General features: G+C 48.5%; 9 protein-coding genes across 9 annotated transcripts; 4 read left to right on the plus strand and 5 right to left on the minus strand.

Moving 5' to 3' along the window:
• Window positions 1–258: 258 nt before the first annotated feature.
• On the plus strand, window positions 259–1,775 carry CNA00850 (expressed protein). Its single transcript, XM_566512.1, has 5 exons — window positions 259–420; window positions 478–679; window positions 733–1,019; window positions 1,081–1,396; window positions 1,447–1,775. Exons 1-5 carry the CDS (start codon window positions 348–350, stop codon window positions 1,646–1,648), a joined length of 1,080 nt encoding a protein of 359 aa, XP_566512.1. The 5' UTR covers window positions 259–347; the 3' UTR covers window positions 1,649–1,775.
• A 23-nt stretch (window positions 1,776–1,798) lies between these two features.
• Window positions 1,799–5,626, minus strand: CNA00860 (ER to Golgi transport-related protein, putative; the record flags this gene model as incomplete). The annotated part of the gene is made up of 6 exons (XM_566513.2): window positions 5,212–5,626; window positions 3,894–5,163; window positions 3,603–3,839; window positions 3,232–3,518; window positions 2,613–3,173; window positions 1,799–2,556 (listed from the first exon to the last, which is right to left on the minus strand). Exons 1-6 carry the CDS (start codon window positions 5,591–5,593, stop codon window positions 1,799–1,801), a joined length of 3,495 nt encoding a protein of 1,164 aa, XP_566513.2. The 5' UTR covers window positions 5,594–5,626.
• Window positions 5,627–5,946: 320 nt separating this feature from the next.
• Window positions 5,947–7,744, plus strand: CNA00870 (expressed protein). Its single transcript, XM_566514.2, has 2 exons — window positions 5,947–6,772; window positions 6,835–7,744. The coding sequence occupies exons 1-2, from the start codon at window positions 6,008–6,010 to the stop codon at window positions 7,633–7,635; spliced, it is 1,566 nt and encodes a 521-aa protein (XP_566514.1). The 5' UTR covers window positions 5,947–6,007; the 3' UTR covers window positions 7,636–7,744.
• On the minus strand, window positions 7,743–10,480 carry CNA00880 (ITR1, putative). Its single transcript, XM_566515.2, has 9 exons — window positions 10,211–10,480; window positions 9,792–9,850; window positions 9,336–9,728; window positions 9,175–9,285; window positions 8,920–9,126; window positions 8,703–8,863; window positions 8,556–8,646; window positions 8,159–8,495; window positions 7,743–8,087 (listed from the first exon to the last, which is right to left on the minus strand). Exons 1-9 carry the CDS (start codon window positions 10,435–10,437, stop codon window positions 7,970–7,972), a joined length of 1,704 nt encoding a protein of 567 aa, XP_566515.1. The 5' UTR covers window positions 10,438–10,480; the 3' UTR covers window positions 7,743–7,969.
• A 1,039-nt stretch (window positions 10,481–11,519) lies between these two features.
• Window positions 11,520–12,879, plus strand: CNA00890 (palmitoyl-protein thioesterase, putative). The gene is made up of 5 exons (XM_566516.2): window positions 11,520–11,715; window positions 11,765–11,906; window positions 11,957–12,028; window positions 12,085–12,502; window positions 12,566–12,879. Exons 1-5 carry the CDS (start codon window positions 11,594–11,596, stop codon window positions 12,796–12,798), a joined length of 987 nt encoding a protein of 328 aa, XP_566516.1. The 5' UTR covers window positions 11,520–11,593; the 3' UTR covers window positions 12,799–12,879.
• On the minus strand, window positions 12,841–15,802 carry CNA00900 (ATP dependent DNA helicase, putative). Its single transcript, XM_566517.2, has 6 exons — window positions 15,671–15,802; window positions 15,395–15,617; window positions 14,246–15,339; window positions 14,027–14,195; window positions 13,658–13,959; window positions 12,841–13,600 (listed from the first exon to the last, which is right to left on the minus strand). The coding sequence occupies exons 1-6, from the start codon at window positions 15,767–15,769 to the stop codon at window positions 12,917–12,919; spliced, it is 2,571 nt and encodes an 856-aa protein (XP_566517.2). The 5' UTR covers window positions 15,770–15,802; the 3' UTR covers window positions 12,841–12,916.
• A 171-nt stretch (window positions 15,803–15,973) lies between these two features.
• Window positions 15,974–18,196, plus strand: CNA00910 (chaperone, putative). The gene is made up of 7 exons (XM_566518.2): window positions 15,974–16,025; window positions 16,074–16,253; window positions 16,300–16,707; window positions 16,756–17,065; window positions 17,115–17,846; window positions 17,898–17,959; window positions 18,023–18,196. The coding sequence occupies exons 1-7, from the start codon at window positions 16,017–16,019 to the stop codon at window positions 18,074–18,076; spliced, it is 1,755 nt and encodes a 584-aa protein (XP_566518.1). The 5' UTR covers window positions 15,974–16,016; the 3' UTR covers window positions 18,077–18,196.
• A 341-nt stretch (window positions 18,197–18,537) lies between these two features.
• Window positions 18,538–19,631, minus strand: CNA00920 (hypothetical protein). The gene is made up of 4 exons (XM_566519.2): window positions 19,526–19,631; window positions 19,456–19,481; window positions 19,269–19,403; window positions 18,538–19,222 (listed from the first exon to the last, which is right to left on the minus strand). Exons 1-4 carry the CDS (start codon window positions 19,596–19,598, stop codon window positions 18,653–18,655), a joined length of 804 nt encoding a protein of 267 aa, XP_566519.1. The 5' UTR covers window positions 19,599–19,631; the 3' UTR covers window positions 18,538–18,652.
• A 252-nt stretch (window positions 19,632–19,883) lies between these two features.
• CNA00930 (pelota, putative) lies at window positions 19,884–21,592 on the minus strand. The gene is made up of 6 exons (XM_566520.2): window positions 21,489–21,592; window positions 21,373–21,438; window positions 21,061–21,316; window positions 20,852–20,971; window positions 20,370–20,775; window positions 19,884–20,300 (listed from the first exon to the last, which is right to left on the minus strand). The coding sequence occupies exons 1-6, from the start codon at window positions 21,525–21,527 to the stop codon at window positions 19,940–19,942; spliced, it is 1,248 nt and encodes a 415-aa protein (XP_566520.1). The 5' UTR covers window positions 21,528–21,592; the 3' UTR covers window positions 19,884–19,939.
• Between the last annotated feature and the right edge of the window lie 48 nt (window positions 21,593–21,640).

Raw genomic sequence — 21,640 nt, forward strand, 5'->3', positions numbered from 1 at the left:
AATTATCCTTTATTATGGACCTCCTCTGTTCCTTGTTAAGGCCGAAGGGGAACTTTTTCCTCTATGGCTCGGGCCGAGGGAGCCGGGCGGAACGATGTGGCAGGCACGATCAATCAAGAGAGCCGGAGTAGGCCGAAATGAGTTGGTTCCGAGATTTACAATTTGTTTTCGGATGGAAGTGCGAGAGTCGGATCAGATAGCCAATACAACACTCCGCGATAGCCAATATTCACTTTCAATAGCCAATGCTAAGAGAACGTCACGAGACGTGCGGAACAGTCAAGCGTTTATAAAGAGGGAAGTTCAGCAACAATTGACCCACAGGTAACGAACAATCAACAATACCAATGGTAGCCCCTACTTACGACGCTCTCAAGCTCCCTGCCCATGTCAAGACCATTCTGGTCACTGGTGCTGGAGGTAGGTTGACAAACTCATGACTCATTTCAGTCCAGACAGTGCTGACGCCTATGAAAGGTTTTGTCGGGCAGCAGCTCGTGAAACTTTTACTCGAACTCCATCCTACCGTCAAGCTCATCACCACTGACATTGTCCAACCTCCAAGTCACGGTGTCACGGACACCAACCGTCTCAAATCGGTCAAAGCTGACTTAGGCAAGCAAGAGGAGATTGATGGGCTGCTTAAGGGTGAAACAATTGGTGGTGTCTTCGCTTTACAGTATGTGCTCTTCAATCATCTCCTTCAAACCCTTTCTAATTTCAGCGATGTAGCGGTATTATGTCTGGAGGCGCCGAGGCAAACTTCCCCTTGGGTTATGCGGTCAACGTTGACTCTAACCTCAATCTCCTGAAGTCAATGTACAACCATTCCCTCTCTCTCCCTGCCGATGCCCCTAGACCGCTTTACGTCTTTGTTTCATCACTCGCTGTATATGGTGGACCCAAGTGCAAGCCTACCGATTACGTCGTGCCTAAGGACACACCTATCATTCCCGGTAGTAGCTATGGCGTGCAGAAGACTATAGTTGAGTTGTATGTTTATGACTATGGGAGGAAAGGTGAGTGTCGCCCAAAAACTGTTGAATGTGATTACAAGCTGACATGTTCTGTTATTTAAAGGTTATCTCGACACCCGATCAGTCCGTCTCCCCACTGTCGCCATTCGCCCCGGTGCCCCTTCGTCCGCCGCATCGTCCTTCATTTCCGGCCTTATCCGTGAACCTCTTCAAGGCATGGAAGCAATTTGCCCCATTGCAGAGTCTATTGACGACCCAGCCTTGGACAATATGCCTTTTTGGTGTAGCCGAACTAAGACGGTTGTGAGAAACATTGCGTATGCGATGTGTATGCCCGAAAGTAACTTCAAAGAGGGCGAAGGGAGAAGCATAAACATTCCTGGTATCAAGATCAGCCCTAGACAGATCATTGATGCTTTGTAAGTGATTTCACTTTCTGATAAGGAGACTTTGACTGATACGCATTCAGGATTGAGCACGGAGGAAAGGACAAGTTCAACTTGATCAAGTTTCAAAAGGATCAGGCCGTTATTAACATTTGCAAGACCTGGGCAGGTGAATATGACAACTCAGACTTCTTGGCCATGGGCTTTGAAGCGGACGACCCCAAGACCGGATTTGCTCTGGCGGTGCAGGATTTCAAGGATGAGTTGACGGCGAGCCAGAAGTGAAAAGAATAATAATTAGAAATCGAAAAGTGATTCTTTTTGAAGTGTGATGTTTTCGGTGGTTTCTGTCTTGAAGTTCATACAATGCAGTGACATCATTTCGCATTGGCTATGACACTGAATATAATCATACAATCCAAAGCTAAAAGACCATTAAACGTCGACCTTGAGCTTCTCTAGACTCTCACTCAAATCCTCCAATCCACTCCCTTCTACCGCCCCGCCACTCCTGATCATGATAGAAGCCTTCAACATCCCCAACATCCTCTCCGCCGACTCTGCGTGGCCCCTCGCGACCTCATCCTCATCCGTACTCTTCACATATCCCAACACAGTCTCCGCCCTCTCCAACAGCCCAGGCGGAATACCTCCTTCTTGCAAATCGGCATCTGTATCAGGGGCTGGATGTTCCTTGTACAAAATCTCGCCTGCTTCGAGGCCCGTACACTCGGAATGGTCAGACATGATCTTGAAGGTTATAACGCTAAACACCCAGTTAAGGAACGCGATTGCCGCTCGACGCAAGGCCGGGTGCTTGCTATCATCGTACGCCAGGGGATCTGTATCCTCAATCCATGGATCAGGCACTTTCCTCTCTTCTTCCTCATCCTCCTGCTCAGGTTGTTCATCCTCGATAAGCTGAACATTTCTAGGTTTCTTGTCCCCCTTCCACGAAGGCTGGGGTGGTCCCTCTACGGTTTGGATTGCCCCTGGACGGAAGGGCGAGACAGCAACAGATTCAATTTGGATGAGATCGATGGCAGAGTTTGTAAGGTCAGTAGACCAGGGTAAAAGGGAGATGTACGACACTTTGGCGCATGTTGTGAGAAGGGAAAGAGCAGAAGATCGGATGGCGGTTGAGAGGGACGTGTCGGGGAAGATACTCATGAGTACTGGGATAATCTTGTCGGCTATCGCACGATGCTTTAGCATGCCTTTCACTTGCAATGACCTATATGCCACTTACCATACAAGCCCAAAGCATCACCTGTCCGCTCAATAACCTGGTCCACAGCTTCCGCCAACCTCAACATCTTGTCCACCTCATCCGCATCGTTCAATCTCCTTAATTCCTTTGCCATTCCCGCATACGAATCCATCAATTTCTCAAACACCTCCCCTCCCAGAGCGTCTACCATACCGTTCAAACCTTTTAGAGCGCAAAGATAAACAAATGAATCGTCATCCTCAATGCTAGACATGAACGTGTTGAGGATGACAGGTGTGAGCGACGAATCGTAGTAGGGTTGATATACAAGGTCTTTAAGCATGTTCAACCCATGAGCGCGGACGGGGACAGCCTTATCCTTGATCAATTCCAAAGCCTTATCAAATGCCTCTTTTGAAGATTTTTTCGAATCGGTAGGCGCGCTAGAATTGGCTGAAGCTTGGATTGAGAGAAGGATCAGCATTGCCTCCCGGGTGGCCAAGCGGATAGAGGAAGAAGGTGAGAGTTCAGAGATGACTTCGAGATGGGCGAGGATTGGATGGAGAATGGCAAGATCTTTTTCGCTCAAGGCTTTTTTCACTATTCATCTAGCTCAGCATGATTGCGCCCCGAGAGGAAAAAGAAAAGAGATTCTGACCTTCTTCAGCGGCCAACAACCGACAAGCCAATTCGATCAAACCTCTATTCCCATCAGGCGGGACATCATCATCCTTCTTCCCTTTCCCCTTTTCTCCCCCGACTTCCGTTATCAACGGCTTTTGGTTTGTCTCTTCAGCCTCTTCATCAATGAGATCATCTTCCAAACAATCTGCTTGCCCTGAGAGGGTCAATTCAACCCATTCAAGGAGCTGTTCCGGCTCAGTAAACAATTCAGAGCCGAGATGGGTCATGAGCTTCATCGTAAGCTGCAGATGAAGCATAGCCCTGTATAACAAAAACGAAAATACCCATCAGCCTGATTATTCCAAAATCACTCCCACAATGTAAAAAAAACCAAGAACTGCTCACTCGACAGAAGGTTCTTTCTCCATAGGAGACTTGATTCTCCAAAGATGCAACGCCCTAAGGATAACCTGACATGCAATATCAGGTCGGTTGATGTCCTTGATCAATTTGCACAGAAGAGTGGGGTCGGGCATGGCTTCGGTTTGGTCCCGGATACGTTGTGCGATTGCATCGGGGTCGAGCTCGTCCCGGTTTAAAGAAGGAAAGACAATCTCGGGAGTTATATCCGGGATTCCTTGACTGTAAAGAGGGTTTCAGCACGTATGGTTTAATGAATTTGTGTGGGTGACTTACCTGCCAGACATAAGCCTCACTCCGTCACCTTGTCTCTCCCAGAAAAATTCTGGTACGACCCCGTTCTCATCGGGTTTCCATCCTTTCCCTGCATCAACCAGACTCCATAACCCGATCACCCCGACATCCTTTTCCACAGTCTTACCCCAGCTTGTCAAAATAAATGATACATCATCGGCCAGGGAACGGCTCCGCGACGCATCCAGACTCCCAACAGGACGGATCAAAACTGGATTGGGTGCTTGAGAAGAGAAGAAGAGGAATGTATGAAGTGAGAAAAGGGGAGGTAAGATTGAGCCGACAAGAAACTCAACAAAGTCTGGCGAGGCAGGGTTATGGATCAACAAGAGACGTATGTTTTGCACGGAACGCTGGATGGCTAACCAGGAAGTCACCTCGATTGCAGGTCCGTCGGCGGGCGCGAAGAGTGATTTGGGATACCAAGGTGAATGGAGCTTGTTTTTCAACCATTCGCCAATGGAGGGATTAGACCGCCAAAGTCGCTGGATACAATAGCAAGCGGTATTGACATATGCTACCGGATGATGAGAGGAAGACTCGTCAAGAGGAATCATAGAGAATAATTCTGAGAGAAGCCAGGGATAGTAGATTTCGGGTGTAACTTGGCGAGGAATACGGACAAGCACGTTAAAAATGTGATCGAGCCGTTTGCCTTCGATAGAAGTTACGTCGTCTGTCCTCGCTGTATCACCTAATACATTCTCCATCAAACCTCTTACACCTCCAGGCCTTCGAACTTGGGCAGTTAAGAGACCGTTGATAATTCCTTCTGGGTATTTGGGCCATTCTCGGACCCATCCATTAACCTTGGCATTCTCTCGTCGCCCTTGGACAAGCAACTTGAGGACGTTGACCAAGCTTGAGATGGCATGTCCAGGTGTGAGGGACATCAAAGCTTGAAGAAATGCCATTCGAAGAAGACCGTAGTGCTCTGCTGGGATTGATGGCGTATATGCAAGGATAAGAGTCGAAAGGAAAACGGGGATGAGGTGGGAAGACAAAAGGCTTTGAGTAATTGCTGTAGGTGAGGTGGGCATGCGGGAACTTGGTCCAGCATCGGGAGCAGGAGGAGTGGCGACCTTGAGCAGTTTGAGAGTAGCTTCAAGGACTTGAGCCAAAGCATTGGCCGTCTCAGCAGGGATTATAGGCAAGGATTCGGCGTATTGTACCGTTAAGGGTAGCAGATAAGAGAAAGTTGTGTGGGATAGCATGAGACGGATCAGACGAAGATCGGCGGTCCCCAAAAGAACTATATTGTATCAGCATATGTCTGGCTAAGATGAGGTTGGGTACCTACAGTCTTTATCTTCCAGACCATCCCTCTGTTCCTTGGGCCAAAACTCCTTCTCCAGCCAACTTTGCATAGCTTTCGCCATCGCAAAACACCTCTTGCCCACCACGAACACTAGTTCATCTCTCCTCTTCTTTTTCCTCTCCTCGCTGATGTCCGACCCATCATTGTCTCCTACATGGTCCATCTCATCATCCTCCGACCATTCTGGAATAATGCGCCTCCATTCTTTTGGTAGAGCTTTTGAACACGCTCTGAGACGAGGTAAAAGTTCTGGAGGATTTGAAGGGAGGGCTTTTGGCGGTTTGAGAAGGATGTCTGCAGCTTTGAGGATTTGTTTAAGGGTCGGACTGCCTTGGTGGCCGGATGGGGTAGGCGACCTGGGCATCAGAAGGGGATTGAAGGGGATTTTTAGATGATTTGTATGTACTGTGATTTGAGATGAATCATAAACACCTCAGGCGAGCAATCCACAAAACTGAAATCTCAAACTGGGAACAGGAAAAGATAGGCGGGGAATGTTTTGGGCTGCCTTGCATAATTTGGGGTGCCTTTCCTCATATTGTCTCTAATGATTAAAGCTGCTTTCTATATGCGGAAGCAAATGCTGTAACCATGCCCCTAATGCAGCTGCCTTTAACTGGCCCACAATCGAGGGATCATTTTGGGCTTACATTTCTCGCTCTTCAACGGCATCCAAGTTACCGGTCTTATTAGTTTGTGACATGCAAAGTGTTCTACTTGTCCTTCATTTTGATCTTTTTATTTTCACTTTATTCTCTACCATCAATCCATTTCGAGCATGCCCCATAGACCAAGTCCCAAGCCTCCATCGTCATTGCCGTCCCCTTCACGGCCACAAGAATCACAAATAGAGGTACTCTACAACACGGCCGTTCAATCCTTTGTTAGGCGGGACCATGTCAAGACCCAAGCAACGCTCGCACGGCTGCTCGAGTCTTTAAAAAAGAAGAGGATTGGACCTTATAGAACATGGTACAAACTGGATGGGGCTAAACCTGACAATGAGAATTCGGAAGCAGCTGCGAATGACGACTGGATGGTCAAAACACTCAAGCTGCTCATCAGTTCAACGGCTTCGCTATACGCTGATCCTCCTAACAATACCACAGCTCTTCCTGAGCTCCTGGTCTCTATGTTGCCCCCTAAATCCCCAAAAGAGATTTTATCGTATCTCCAACATCGTTGTATGAGCGCGTATTACTCCAAAGGAGCGACAGCACATCTTCTACCTCCCCAATTGGTATCCACTCTTATCCTGGCGTCTCTCAAGCTTTCACCACAAAGATCTGCATTGGACTTTGCCCATTCAATGACAGAGTCATGGATAGCGTCTTTACCAGACTCTTTGATACTCTCCATTAGCCCTACAAGCTCTTACCGGCCTAAAGACCCAATCGAACGCAAGCGGGTCGAGAGTGCGCGGGAAGGATATTTGAAAGTTGTAGAGCTTTTTATCGGCGAAGTTTTGAGTCGTGAAGAGGAATGGGAGATGGCAAGGGGATTCTTGGAGGGTGAAGTTGTTATGTCTTCAAAGAAGAAAGAGGTGCGTACTATCATTCCTATCCCCTTCTCTGTCCATACACAGACTAATATCGAATTTAAAAGACACTGTACAAACATCTTAGAACACTTGAATCCAAGGCTTCCCTCCCCTCTCTAGCCCCATCCCCTTCCTCATCCCTCATTCTCCCTTCTTCCTCCGATTCCTTATCCATTGAAGAGGAAAAAGAAAGTAAGATACGCTCCCGATTATCAAGGTCATCAAGCACATCATCATCCAGCTCAAGCTCGAGCGAAGCTACCGCTCGTCCCGGTACTTCCCAGAATGGCGGTCTCCTGGGTACAGGTCTCGCTCTAGGCCAAAGAATGGAGCAGCTGAGACAGATACGAAAGGCTGGTAAGGATAGGGGAGAGGAATCACCGCGTCCTGGTTCTATTGCGAGTCAAGCATCAGGGTCTGGTATCTCTGAAAGCACTTATCGCCTTGTCCATTCGAATTTTAGACGCAATTCATCTTCCCGGCGAGGAAATGATGTCCCAACCTCCAGACCAGATAATTTGCACCATATCCTTCAATCTTTGCTCGGTCGCCTACCTACATCCCTATCAACCACTCTCCAATCCCTCTCCCCCGTCGTTCTGACGGTCATCACTATACCGTTGCCTTTACTTATCATTTTTACCATTATCCGACTCCGTCGATCGAGATTCGCGCGCCAGCAGACGACAGTAGTAGGAGGAGCGAGAGGGGGCTCGCGCAATACGGTATTACAAGTCCAACATCGACTGCAAAGGGTTAGAACTCAGCAGAGAGGATGGTGGGATTGGGTATTGTGGTATTTGAGATGGTGGTTAGCCAAATTTGCGGGTGTTTGGAAGCTGGGTACGACGATCACGTATGTTTGATCAAGAGTCTATCAGGGTTTTGGCGGGGGAACGCATTGTTTTTTGCACCGGATCGCAACTTTGACAGCGTATGGCTCTTGTAGCAAGTTGTATTGATGCATTATCGAGTAAAAGATATAAAACAAGCAACAATCAGGTGATTAATGTATTGGGAATGGTAGGGTAATGATGTCTCAATGTTCGTACTGAAATGAGTGAAAGGAAAATTTAAATCATAAAAAACCGAATTGACGATAAAATAAGGGAGTATGAAGAAGAAATGTCTTTTGCACTCAAATATCAATTCGAAAAGGAAAGTCCAGCTTGTCGAACAGATGACAATTTGAAAATCTGATTACTCAAATATGGCTTTGAGCTTGGCAGATTCTTCCAGCTTCTGCTTGCGCAGCTGCTGAGATTTTTCAATCCCAAACCCTTCTTCGAAAACAAAGTATACTTCTTCCAATGAAAGTCTATCAATCACAATTAGCAACTTTAACTTGCCTGAACTTGAACTGTAAAATCGCGGAAAGGAAAAACTCACCCGGAAGTCTCAGGATACAGCATCCAACAAAACAACCATCCAATCACACAAAACCCCGCATAAATCCCAAACGCCCCACTTGGCGTTGCAGCATCCATCAAACTCAAAAACGTGCTCGCAATCAACATATTACAACTCCAATTCACGGCCGTACAGATACTCGTACCGATTCCTCTTACTTCGAGTCGGAAGAGCTCTCCCTGTTGCCAGGGGATGTTACCGAGACCGGTTGCGTAGCCCGCGACATAGAGGAGCATGGAAAGGAGAACGGGGATGGATAAAGAGCGGGGGTAGTCGTGGTCCTCGATGAGGATGCCGTTGGTGGAGAGTGTGAGGTCTGAAGGGAAGAATTATCAGTAAGGGTGGAGCACAGGTTGTAGAGGAGGAAGGTGCTTACAGTAGAAGAAGATAGCCGCGAGGACGAGGGCGAGGGTCATAATAGGAAGGGTGAAAAGCATAGTTCTTCGTCGTCCCACAGGGTCGACAATCTTATTAAAGGAAAGGAAGTTAGCTGACGTCCTTGGACCATTATGAAGAAACTCGCCTTGAGAGCGACGAGGGTGAACAAAACGTTGACAGTAGCGACGATCAATCCGACGGCTGTAGCATTCTTGAATCCAAGCATGGCGAATATGGTTGCAGAATAGTACATCAGAGTGTTGAAACCGCATAGTTGTTGGGCTGCTTGCAATCCACATCCGATGACTAATCCTCAATCAGCTCTTACTGACACATGCATTTCGAAATGAATGAAGACGTACTTAGCGCTCGTCGATTGGTACCAACCATAACCAAACTCTTGAGCCTCTCAAACCATGTAGAATTGGCGTTATACTCGATACTCTGATCGACAGCAGCTTTCATGATCTCGACTTTTCTGTCAACCTGCTCGACTTTTGCGAGAGGGTAGATCTTGGCAGTAATAGCTCGTGCGCCAGCAACGTCAGAGCGGAGCAGAAGAATACGGGCTTCCTAGAGTTAGTTCATAATAAAAAGCGCTCCGAAAGGGAACATACGTGATTCGGGAAGGAAACCGATTGAAGCGAGTTGAACAAACGACGGCATCGCGCCAAGTCCCACAATCCATCGCCAACCATTATGCGCATTTTGGAAACTGGCACCAATAGCTATGTTCATGGTCAGACTTCCACCCCTTGAGAGAATACGCGAGGCGTACCGTAAGCGACGACTTGACCCAAAGTGATAGCGACACAGTTAATGGTAACCAATCGTCCTCTAATCATGGTAGGCGCCAGCTCTCCAATATACAATGGCACAATACAGCTCGCGAGACCGACACCAAGTCCAACGATGAATCGACCGGCGATCATCACTGCCACAGTGTGGCAAGCTGCTTGACAGATAGAACCACCGATAAAAGCGACGTTGGCAAACACAATAACGAGCCTTCGACCTGTAAAGTCTGAAATGCAACCTGCGGCAAGACCTCCTAATAATGCACCGAGAGTTGTGGCAGAGGTGATCGCTTCTTTTTGCCAGCTTGATAATATTGTGCCAAGATCGTCCTTGATAATGACCAGCATACCGGAGATGGCGGCCGTGTCATAGCCTGATGTTCCTTACCACATCAGCCATCCCTTCTTAGACCTCGCCACGCATAAGATATACTGACCGAATAGTAAGCCTGAGATCGCAGCAGCCAACACCAGCGTCCACACGAACTTGGTTATTCTACCACATTGATCATTAGCTTCATTCAGAGGTAAGCGGTCCCCAAATCTTGAAAGGTCGAACTCGCAAAGCGGATTCTACCGCAAATGGATCCGAGAATGAATGGGTGGTCGCGACTGTACTCAGCTCCTATAAGTCCACGACCTAGGTTGGCTCGGTAGGGCTTCGTATAGGAAATGTGATGCCAAGTATTCCACCGCTCCTCACATTTATCAAATCTGTCTATGAAGGTCATCTAGCCCTCGCCAGAGGGTGAGGCTGTTATGGTTTTAAGAATTGATAAAATGTTTGCCCCGTGGCCTCGGTCAAACCTCGCGTAGCTTCCGACCCCCCGCACGACATAACAGGAAATCAACTTACTTATCTTCGCCTTCCACGATGACTGCTCCGTCATCCACCTCGCCCAGAAGGGCGACCCTCTCCGCGACCTTGCTCATATCTCTCTCGACATTGCTTTCCGGCAATCGACCATCGGAGAATTCCAGCGACGCGGGCGTGGAGGAACCAGAGTGTGTCGGGGATGGATAGCCGCTGTGAGATGTGCGGATGGGTGCGTAGATGTTGGGTTGGGCTGGTCCAGCTGACATTGCGGCTCAATCTGGGTCCATAGGAGAGTTGATTTGGACTGACGAATGTAGGTGAGAAATGCCGAGGACAAGGGTTTTTGGACCTTCGTTCACCGCGTTTGCCGCCCCGACACTCGGCCGTCGGCCGCCGCTTCCTTTCACCATAATAAACATTCACAAAGGGCCATTCATACACATAATTCCGACATCGGGGTATTGAAAGGTGCCGCATGTAACGGTGTATGTATTGCAGCACAGTTCATCAGCAGCGCAATCTACAGATTATCGCATCGCGGTATGAATAAACAGAGGGCCGGCGGCGTTCTATTTCTTGATATTGCATGATGTTTGGCTGGCCCCTTTAACTTCTCTTCTTCTTCTGAGGCCAGTGGGACGGTTTCATAACTCGTCCTCTTCCCATTTTACAGCTGTCAGATCTGTGAAGTTTTTATATCTGTGAATCTCAAATTCTCTATTTCGCCAGGCGTGCATCTGTCCTTGACGTCCACAAAGTTTAGCGGATTCTCATTCTTCCCTTTCTGCGAGATCTTAGCTTTTTTGTTGTTCGATGTTGATGTGGTGCTGTGCTGGTAGTGCGTCAAGGCCCACTACTTTGAATAAGAATTAGCCTCCGTTGGCTAGAAAGACGAAGAGCATCCCGTACTACGCTAATCGATGTAATTCTTCAAGTACTCGAGTACTCATCAACGAGTCAACGCGTCCGCATTCTATCGTGGCTTGATTGACGAGTCACCGGTAGACGATCGCCTATATTACACCCTCGAAGGGTACTGCAACTAGCTCATTATCAACTAACTTGAACGGCATAGATTGGGGGCAGGAGACCGCCTGGGATGGTAAGGAAAATAGCAAAGTGGATTGGAACAATCGCGTTACTCTACTGTCACCCGCATCACCTTCTTCGTGTCCTCCTTGTTCGTTGGGGGAAAAAGAAATAAATGTCAAGATTCCCGATATCTTAATTGTCTTCACGAGTGGTGGTGGCCTGTGCGTAACCGGCCTGCCATCGCGTCAGGCCGTCGGCCGCCGGAACTGTTGACTTCTTCGCGCTCAAAGTCCTCCGTCATCCGGCAATTCATTCGTCGACAGAGCCTTAATACAATCTCTGCAACTTTGCTTTACTTTTATTATTGCTCGTCAAGAGAAGGTTTTTTAGATGCGCCTACGCTTTACTTTCACCTTGGCTTTGCTCTTCTCCAATTGGACCCTTGCAGCTCCAGCTTCCGACCAGCTAGTCCTGTCTAACAGCAATGCCAAACCCAGGCCTCTTGTAATCTGGTGAGTCGACCGAGTTTGAATCCATAAGGTGATATTAACTCCATCGAAGGCATGGCCTTGGAGATACAGCTCTCTCAACAGGTATTGAGAACTTTATCAACATGACTCAAACCATTCACCCGGGTATCTTTGTTCATTCGGTGCAGATTCCTGAAGGTGGGAGACCTGATGATGAACGTAAGGCTGGATTTGTAAGTTAAGATTTGCACACCTGAAGGAAGGGAGCTAAGGGATATATCAGTGGGGCAATGCTGGTGAGCAAGGTGAAGAAGGATGTGAGCAGATCAAACGGATACCAGAGCTTGCAGAAGGCGTACGTTAATGGACCGACTGTTTGATATGATTGAATCTCACTTCGGCACATATCAGTTTGACGGAATTGGATTTTCACAAGGTGGTCTCCTCTTGAGACATTATATCCAGTACTGTAACGGTCCTCCGGTCCATAATCTCATCACTTTCGGAACGCCCCACTACGGCATCTCCGCTCTCATCCCGTGCCCTACTCCCCCCACCCTGTCATGTTTGCTTGCAGCTCGGGCGGCCCGTGCTGGTATATATAGACCCTGGGCTCAAGACCACTTGGTGCAGGCCGCCTACTTTAGGGATACAGAACGGCTGGATGAGTTTTATGAAGTAAATGAATTTCTAAGGGATCTCAACGGGGAACGACCGTTCGCAGAGCGCAACAGCATCGAAGAAATCAACCGACGAAAAGGCAAGAGAGGAGAGGGAAAAGGCCTAAAGGGGCTGGATAACCTTGTAGCTATTATTTTCGATGAAGATAGTGAGTTTCGTATCTGAGCATTATCTGAAAAGTCTGCTGATCTCCTCCTTTCGCACAATATAGGGACGGTCTCCCCCGCCCAGTCTTCCCACTTTGCAACCTACGCACCCAACAACAAGACTGAAATTATCCCTCTTCATGAACAACCTCTCTACAAGGAAGATTGGATTGGGCTCAAAGGTCTAGACGAAAAAGGTGGATTGCGACTAGAGCATTGTCCAGGAGAACATATGGATCTTGGCGGGAAAAGGGGATGTGGTGAGAGTATGGTTAGGAAATGGGTTGGTTGGGTCTGAGTGTTCTTATATGGAACATGATTCCTGTTGGCTTTGACATTGCCGAATGATTAATGCATTTTAACAGAAGATAAACAACAAATACCTAAAACCAGTTGAACACAGATCCAAGAGACCACTAAATTTTATAGATCGTTTGATCCTCTCCAAACATGACTTCACTCTTCTCATCCATTCGTACCAAAGCCTGCTTCATCTCTCCAACACTGAAAACTTCTCCCTCGGCCATACCTTCGTTAATCTTGGGCATTAACTCAACAAATTCAATGGCACCGTTGTCATCAAGACTTTCTTCAAAGACGTGTGATAATTTTGAACGGAAGAGGTCGAGTCGTTCGTTAGAAAGTTCGACAGCAACTTCGGGCGCCGTGGGTGGTGAACGAGGGGCTTCTTGCAAAGCAAGTGATTCCTCGGCTTCTCGCATCTCGAAATCTTCGTCGTCCTCTGGCACGGGGCCTGCTGCTTGTCTTTCCACCCGTCTGTTCTTTTCTCTCGCTCTTTCTCTCTGAGACTCTGTCACACCAACATCCCCATTCATTGACATTCTCTCCACACCCGCCTGCAATTCCTCTTCTCCCTCTTCATCTTCATCGGAATCTACCTCGACAGACTGGCCGGCGTGATTAATCTTTCGACGTTTTCGGCGCTCGGGACGGACAACTTCTTTGAAGAGAGCAAATCGGAGGATCTCTTCGGCGGCCATGGCGTCCCGCTCGTCAACTCGGGTGGAGAGACGGGATTTGGCGTGGGCAGTAGAGAGACGAATGAGGGTTTCAAGGGTACGCGCGGTAAGAGGCGAAGTCTATAGACATTTTATTCAGTGTTATGACCTCAAAAGAAAGGGAGATCGATAACGTACACGTTTTTGGTTCGCTGCCATATCGTCATTACGCAAAGAGCTGTAAACGTTGACGATCCAGTCGGCCGCACCCTTGGTCAAAACGGGATGAATCCTGCTCTTCGCATACTGGATGTACTTCTTCACAAAGGCGATACTCAAAACCTCTTTCTTCTTGTTGGCACCTCGACCGGAAGTGGTCGTCACACCAGAGTGGAGAAGAGGGTTGAACTTCTCAAATACGGGAGTTTCGGAAATACGCGATTCAACAGCGTCGCCGCCGACATCGAGGTTTTGCTCGAGGTTCTCAATGGGAGGCGCACCTACGGGACGAAGAAACGATTAGCTGTTCGATCCTCACCATCTAAGGGCAATGCAGGTCAGACCAACCTTCCTCCGCACCAGGCTGAATGTATCGGTGCATCCTCAAAACGTGCTCGGAAATCATACGATCTCGTTGTTCGTCGGTGTCGTCGGTTACAACAAAGAGCAAATCGAAACGGGAGAGCAAAGAGTCTGGAAGAGCAATGTTCCTGTGGGGATCCTTGTGCACATCATACTAGATAGCCATCAGTACGCGCTTATACACAATGAACTGCAAAAGCTCACTTGGCCATAAATAGGGTTAGCGGCGGCGACAACACTGCATCGCGCATTCAGCGAAGTGTGGATACCAGCCTTGGCAATGGTAACCGTCTGCTGTTCCATTACTTCGTGAATGGCGACTCGATCAATCTCGGACATCTTGTCAAACTCATCGATACAGACTACACCACGATCAGCAAGGACCATCGCACCCGCTTCGAGTCGACGTTCACCCGTGTCCTTGTCAGTGGTAACGGCAGCGGTGAGACCAACACCGGAACTCCCTCGACCGGTGGTGGCGATAGCAAGGGGGGCAGTATTGAGGACGAATCGGAGCATTTGGGATTTGGCAGTTGAAGGGTCACCAACCATGAGAATGTTGATGTCACCTCGAATGTGACCACCGTTGTCGAGATTCTTCTCTTCACCACCGAGAAGTAAAAGCAATACAGCTTTCTTGATGTAGTCGTGACCGAAGATTGAAGGCGCGAGGGATTGTGAAAGGAGCTGGAAGACATTCTTCCGTCGAGCTTGAGTATTAATGTTTCGAATATCAGTATCGGTCAACGGGGTTTGGGCAATACCGCCGCCTTGTTTGGAAGAGAGAAGGATGATGTTGTTGGCAATAATGGAGGTTATGAAACCTCTGGCACCAGCTCCACCACCAGAGCTCTTGTACACGCCGACAAGTTGGATTCGGTCACCAGGCTTACAGCAATCGACCAAATCGTCCGCAAGAACAACCTCAATGCTTCTAGGCAGCTGACCAGCAGGTGCGCGCTCAGGCATTTCTTGTATACCAATTGTCTGGTAATCTCTAAAAGTGGAAAGTCCGTATTCCATAAGCAAGGGGTGGCCATCACCGTCGTCCTTGGGAATGACAGTGGTTGTGCCGGTAAGGTTGGCTGAAGGGGCGATGATGGTGGAGTCGTTGTACGTTCTAGCGTGGAACTTTTGGGTTCGTGGTGACCAGTGCACGGACCGGAGCATCTTTGGTCGCACAAGAGAACATCGGGTGACAATACCCTCCAAGCTGACCATTTTGCCGATCTGGTGACTTCTAAGTGTTCTGGGGTTGCAGTGTTGTTGACCGAAGGAACCAATCAACCCGACGTAGACTGCTTCAAGGTTAGCTGCGTATACATATGAGATGACACAGTCTATGATACTCACATTGCTTGTCCTCAATCTTATGCTTCGTGGGATTGTGTAAACTCTGGACGAGCTGCATCAACGCCGCATCCAGTGCTGGCACGTACTCCATGGGCTGCAGCAACAATCCGTCGGCATATGAACGCTCGTAAGAGCGAATGTGGTTGATGTCGACAATCAATCGGACCTGCTCATCGTCCAGCATGCGTTTGATAGATTCACGATAATTGTACGCTGCTTGGGTCTAGTTGAGGTCTTAGCGTGTTGCCATTTTGCAAATGGCAAAAAGGCACTCACCTCATCGTCGAGGAATTCTACGAACTGTCGAGTCCTGTCAGCGATGAGGTCATCGATAAAGACAGGCAGATTCCCCTGGGAAAGTTGCTGGTCTGCCATGGTGAGAGTACGCGGGATGAAAGAGGAGATAGATGGATGATGGAGAAGTGAGTTATTCATTATGAACGCGTCGAACAAGAAGATTTCAGGGACGCGACGCGTAAATGTGACGTGTTATTTCTCTGAGACCGGCGGTGGCTGGTGGAGGTCGCGTTTCTCGAGACTTCGATGATGGAATGTTCACAGATAAATATATATCCCATCTTCTCTTTCTTCTTCTTTCTCAATAAACATCAGCATACCCACCATGTCAGACGTACGTATACTTGGGATATAGTGTGTTAAGTCTGCTGACACCTCTCAGGCTGTCGCTCTCAAAGCCGAAGCCAACAAGGCCTTTGCCGCCAAAGACTACACCACTGCCGCTAAACTCTACTCGGATGCCATCGCTCTCGACCCTTCAAACCACGTCCTCTACTCCAACAGGTCTGCCACCAAGGCCGGCTTGAAGGACTACGAAGGTGCTCTGGAGGATGCCGAGAAGGTAAGATGCGTCCACATTCATAGGTGCACGACTGACAAGCGAGCAGACTATCGAGCTCGATCCTTCCTTCTCCAAGGGTTACGCCCGTAAGGGTGCTGCCCTTCACGGTCTCCGTAGATTCCCTGACGCCGTCATGGCTTACGAGTCCGGTCTCCAGGCTGAGCCCAACAACGCCGCCTGTGTCAAGGGTCTTTCCGAAGTCAAGCGGGCCATGGATACCGACTCATCCTCTCCTTTCGCCCCTGGGGGTGATATGGGCCTTGGCAAGATCTTCAGTGACCCCAGCATGATCTCCAAGCTCGAGAACCACCCCAAGACGAGTGCCCTCATGAAAGATGCTACCTTCCGAGCGAACATGCTCCAGTTGCAGGCGAGCGGTGGCAGGAATATGTCCACTCTGATGGGAGACCCCAGGACTCTGACTGCCTTGGGTGTTTTGATGGGCATTGACATTGTACGTACATGCTGAAACGAATGGAAGATTAAAGCTAACGTTGCATAGGATGCCATGGAGCGACCTGAAGGTTCCAATGAGTACCCTCCCTCTTCCTCTTCCGCTCCTGAACCAACTCCTGCTCCCGCCCCCAAAGCCGAGGAGCCCAAGAAGCAGCCTGCACCCGTCCCTGAGCCCGAGGCCGAACCAATGGAAGTCGAAGAAGATGAGGAGGCCAAGGCTAAGAAGGAGGCCGAGGAGTTCAAGGCGCAGGGTAACACTTCATACAAGGCTCGCAAGTTTGACGAAGCCATCGAGTTTTACAGCAAGGCTTGGGACCTCTACCCTAAGGATGTGACTTTCCTTACCAACTTGTCTGGTGAGTTATTCTCACAATAGTTGCAGAGCACTACTGATACACCTCAAAGCTGTCTACTTCGAGCAGGGCGAGTACCAGAAATGTATTGAGACCTGTGAAAAGGCCGTTGAGGAAGGTCGTGACCTCCGTGCCGACTACAAGGTCTTTGCCAAGGCCTACGGACGTATCGGTAGCTCCTATTCCAAGTTAGGCGACCTTGCCCAGGCCATCAAATTCTTCCAGAAATCTCTCACTGAGCACCGTACCCCCGATATCCTCACCAAGTTGAGAGAAGCGGAGAAGGCCAAGGCCGAGGCCGACAGGCAGGCTTACATTGACCCCGAGAAAGCCGAGAAGGCGAGGGAGGAGGGTAACGAGGCGTTCAAGAAAGGAGACTTTGCCGGTGCGCAGAAGCACTACTCTGAGGCTATCAAGCGACTTCCCACCGACCCTCGAGCGTACAACAACCGAGCCGCTTGTTACACCAAGCTCCTCGCTTTGCCTGAAGCTCTCAAGGACGCTGAAACAGCCATTTCCATCGACCCTACTTTCATCAAGGCTTATATCCGGAAGGCTCTTGTGCAAGAGGGTATGAAGGAGTACACTGCCGCTTTGGAAACTTTGCAGAAGGCCACCGAGGCGGATGTGGAGAAGAAGCACACTAGAGAGTTGGAGACTAATATGATGAAGGTTATGAACGAAATTCAGCAGCAAAGGAGTAGCGAGACTGAGGAGGAGACTTACGCGAGGGCTATGAGGGATCCCGAGGTCGCGGAGATCATGAACGATCCCATCATGAGGCGTAAGTCTGTCTGGTAATCTTGGCGATGAACGTGACCTGATTATTTTGTAGAGATCCTTTCAGACGCCCAACAGAACCCTAGAGCGCTCAACGACCATATGAAGAACCCTATGGTACGTTATTGTTATTGTTGCCATTCTTATGTTTGCATTCATGCTGACAACTGTGACAACCAGATCGCTCAGAAAATTCAAAAGCTCATCAACGCCGGTATCATCCGAACCCGATAGAGCGGCGGAAGAATGGCGTCGAGTAGAAGAAGTAGTGAAATTTATTTGCTCAGAAGAAATGTTTGTCGGTTCATCTACAATGGTTTTCTTTCTTTTAATGGTCATGCATGTTTTCGATATATGATTAATGGTGGTGTCTGTTCCATTTGTTTGTCATAACAGCTTACTTTTTGCTGGGGGCTTTTCGACTGAATCAAGACAGGTTTCTGTTTCCAAGGCATGTCCCTGGCCGTTTTGCTCCAATAACAGCGAGACTGTCTACGTTCATTTATTTTCTTATTCGATTTGACCGCAGTCAGCGCAGGAGACCTAAATAATTGGAAGATAAGTGAAATTCAAACAAGGTCGTGCTGAGCAACTGCCCGCCACTGTCTTATTATCTAATCGGCAGTGTGCTGAATACTTATGCCGGTGGACGTCCTCTTCGGTATCCTTTCAAAAAGTTTTCTTGAGATACAATGTCAAGTTAACAAAATGAATCTGCTTTGGTGTATTAAGTATCCTCTGCTGTTGACTACTGCAGACGCACGATCTCAACTGTGCCGGGCAGTTAGACTAAAAGATAACATCATGCACTTATTCCCATGAAAAATCCTCATCATCCCCTTCCGTCCTCTTTCCCTTGCCCTTCTTGCTAGGTCCATCCCGAGCAGCCTGCTCCGCACGTCTCAATTCAATATCGTCCTCACTCTCTCCAGGAATCCTCGGCGAAGAAGCTCCCTGACCGGGATCAGGATGAGCAAGCTTTGTTGCCTTCCCCCGGGCGGTAAGGGGAAGGGTGTGATACGTTGATGAGGCGAGGTGGGCGGCGTAAGAGTAGAGGACGAGGATAAAGTAGATCTTGAGTATCCAGCCGGCCACGAGCGTCCACACGGCAAAACCTCTTTCCCGCTCCCAAATTTCTCCAGCAAGGGCCATTCTCAAATCATCAGCACCCTGCCCGCCTTCATCGGTAGGCTCGCTAATTTCTCCTCGACTGAGAGCAAGGTTAATTAGATCTTGCTGGGCTTGAGAGTTGATAGTTCGTCGACCGTCATGGGGGACAGTGTACCAGTAATGGAGATAAAATATGTAATGAAAGAGGGAAACGATGAGGTGGTCGAGAGCGTAGAGGTGAGAAAGAAGAAGGGTAGGGGCAGAGCTTTCCTGTTCAATATTAGCTTTTGGGCACCATCTATGAGAGAGGACGCACTGATTTGACGACCCGTAGCCCCCACAAGAAGGCGAATAATGTGCCGACCGAATACGCATAGTATAGTAACTGGGCAAATGAGCCTCCAACGAATATGGTTATGAGACCATACAACCCCGCGACCTTGTTGATCAGCTGCATCAAAAGTTAGTAGTCGTTCTGCCCTTAGCGATGCGATAGCCCTCACGCCGAAAAGAAGAATGATCTCAGCTCCTACACCACGTTAGCTCCATATTGAAACAAGCCGAGAATCTTACCAAGCTTGATATCTAACAGACCAAGGAATGAGGTGAAGATTGCAGCCCTCTGGGGGCTAAAGTTGATTCTCATGTTTTTTTGGCTGATCTTGTTTATAAGAGTGACGCGACGTGAACAAAGACTTGACAGCGAAGTCGCGGAATCAAATATGGAGGCGTTTGCAGCGGCGGTTATTATTTATTACTGCAACTTGAATGATCTGACATTTGGTCAACTTTATTACTGCGTGTATATGCTTTGCAGTCCACCGTCCGCCTTCTCGCTTCTGTCAAACATTACCCAGCTGTTTAAATGGGTTATATAAATTGAACAAGCGGTAGGCAAATGCCAAGCATGACATTATAATTCCATTAGAAGACTATGCACTTTCCACCGTCTACCTCATCTAAAGTACCTCATCTAAAGTCCCGCACCTAACTCTCTTCCGCCAGCTCCTTTTCAGCCTTCTCCCTCTCAATCCTTTCTTTCTCCTCTTTTTCCTCCATCTCCACCACCTCGATATCCAATGGGTACGTCAAAATTGCCGCTATACCGGTCAACATATTCAACTGTTGGCCAGATTCATGCATCGAAGAGAAAATGAGCACTTCGCCGCCTACGGCCCGGACAGATTCAACCATTTTCACATAGTGTGTTCGGGTGGCGGGGTCAGATGATCGGAAGAGATCATCAGAGATGAGGAGGGTACCAACCGCTCCGCGATCAACGGCGAGAGCGACGTGTTCTGGCCCGTACCATGCTCGTAATTCATCCGTTGCTAGCATCTTATGGAATCTGTGATGTTCCCACATCATCAGCAAAGGGACATTTTTCACCGACACGCAAGGAAAAGAAAGAACTCACTTATCCAGTCCAAGACCTTCCTTGGCAAATTTAGCACCGGCCAACATCTTTGCCACTTCCGGCGCTTTCAAAGCCTCTACCAACCCATGTACATGGCTCGTCGTCGAATGCACCTTTATCCACTTTGATCGACTCGCCAACAACGGTTTATTCGACTGTAATGTCGCTTGCTGGAAAATGTATTCGTACAGCGCGTCTCTCGTAAATCCAGGAGAGGCAATGACGATTGCTTTGAGTGTTTGGAAGGGAATAAGGCGGAGGATAGCTTGGTACACTGTAGACAAGAAATTTTCGACAGCCTTGTCATGCCCCGATGTTCCACCTTTGCGTTTACGCGGGACGGGCATGTCTATCCGTTGTCGAATGACAGTCATGTGTTCTGACAGGAGACAAAGAGCTGCAGTGCCTGTATACAGGTGTAACGTATCAGTTCCCCATAGCTATATGGATTTAAGAGATGGTGGAGTAGGTTGGACACGTACCTTCGCCGCAGACGATAGCGCCCACTTCCGCCCCTCTGCCTTCTTGCGTACTTTCCTGTATACGTTCAAGGGCTACAGAATCCCATCCAGTCTCCTTTGTCAACCTAAAATCTCTGTTCGCTAATTTCTCGAAAAGACCGTGTCAGCTGTCTCTTCCCCCCATTCTTCTCCTTGTTCTTTCCAAGTAGACCGCCTAAAGAAAAACTTACCCTCAAGATCTAAAGTGTGATACGCTCCCATCTTAACAAACTCATTCTCCTCCACCACTTTCCCCGAGATCTGTAAACTCGCTGTCGGCTCCTTCTTCTCCCCCTGTCCATTCCCTTGGCTACTCGATGCGGCCGGCGAGAATGTCGTTTTTGTCACTTCAAGAGTCAAGTTGGTGCGGACGCGGTAAGAGTCGGAGGAACCTGTTGAAGAGACTGTCTGGACTCTGCGAACTGCCATGGCGCGGACGCGGTCACCCTATATCGTATAAAACTGTCAGATGAGTACACATTTTGATAATTGAGAGGAATCACCTCGGAAATAAGGTTGTACACATGCCACATATCCTCGTCATCTTCCGGCCTGAGGGTGACATAACCCTGTACATTTGTCAGTTCCAGTTACCAATGGGCATGCCAAATATACTTACCGAACCATCCTTCTCTATATGCTTGTTGATGAGCTTCATTGTTGGTATAAATGTTATTAGAGGTGATATAGATGCAGTTTACGGAATCTCTGGCCGTGATTGGTGAAAATGAACGGGGGATAAAAAGGCAACGATGTCATAGCCGTAATCTG

Source organism: Cryptococcus neoformans, chromosome 1 (assembly GCF_000091045.1).
Source record: "Cryptococcus neoformans var. neoformans JEC21 chromosome 1, complete sequence".
In the NCBI taxonomy this organism is placed as follows: domain Eukaryota; kingdom Fungi; phylum Basidiomycota; class Tremellomycetes; order Tremellales; family Cryptococcaceae; genus Cryptococcus; species Cryptococcus deneoformans.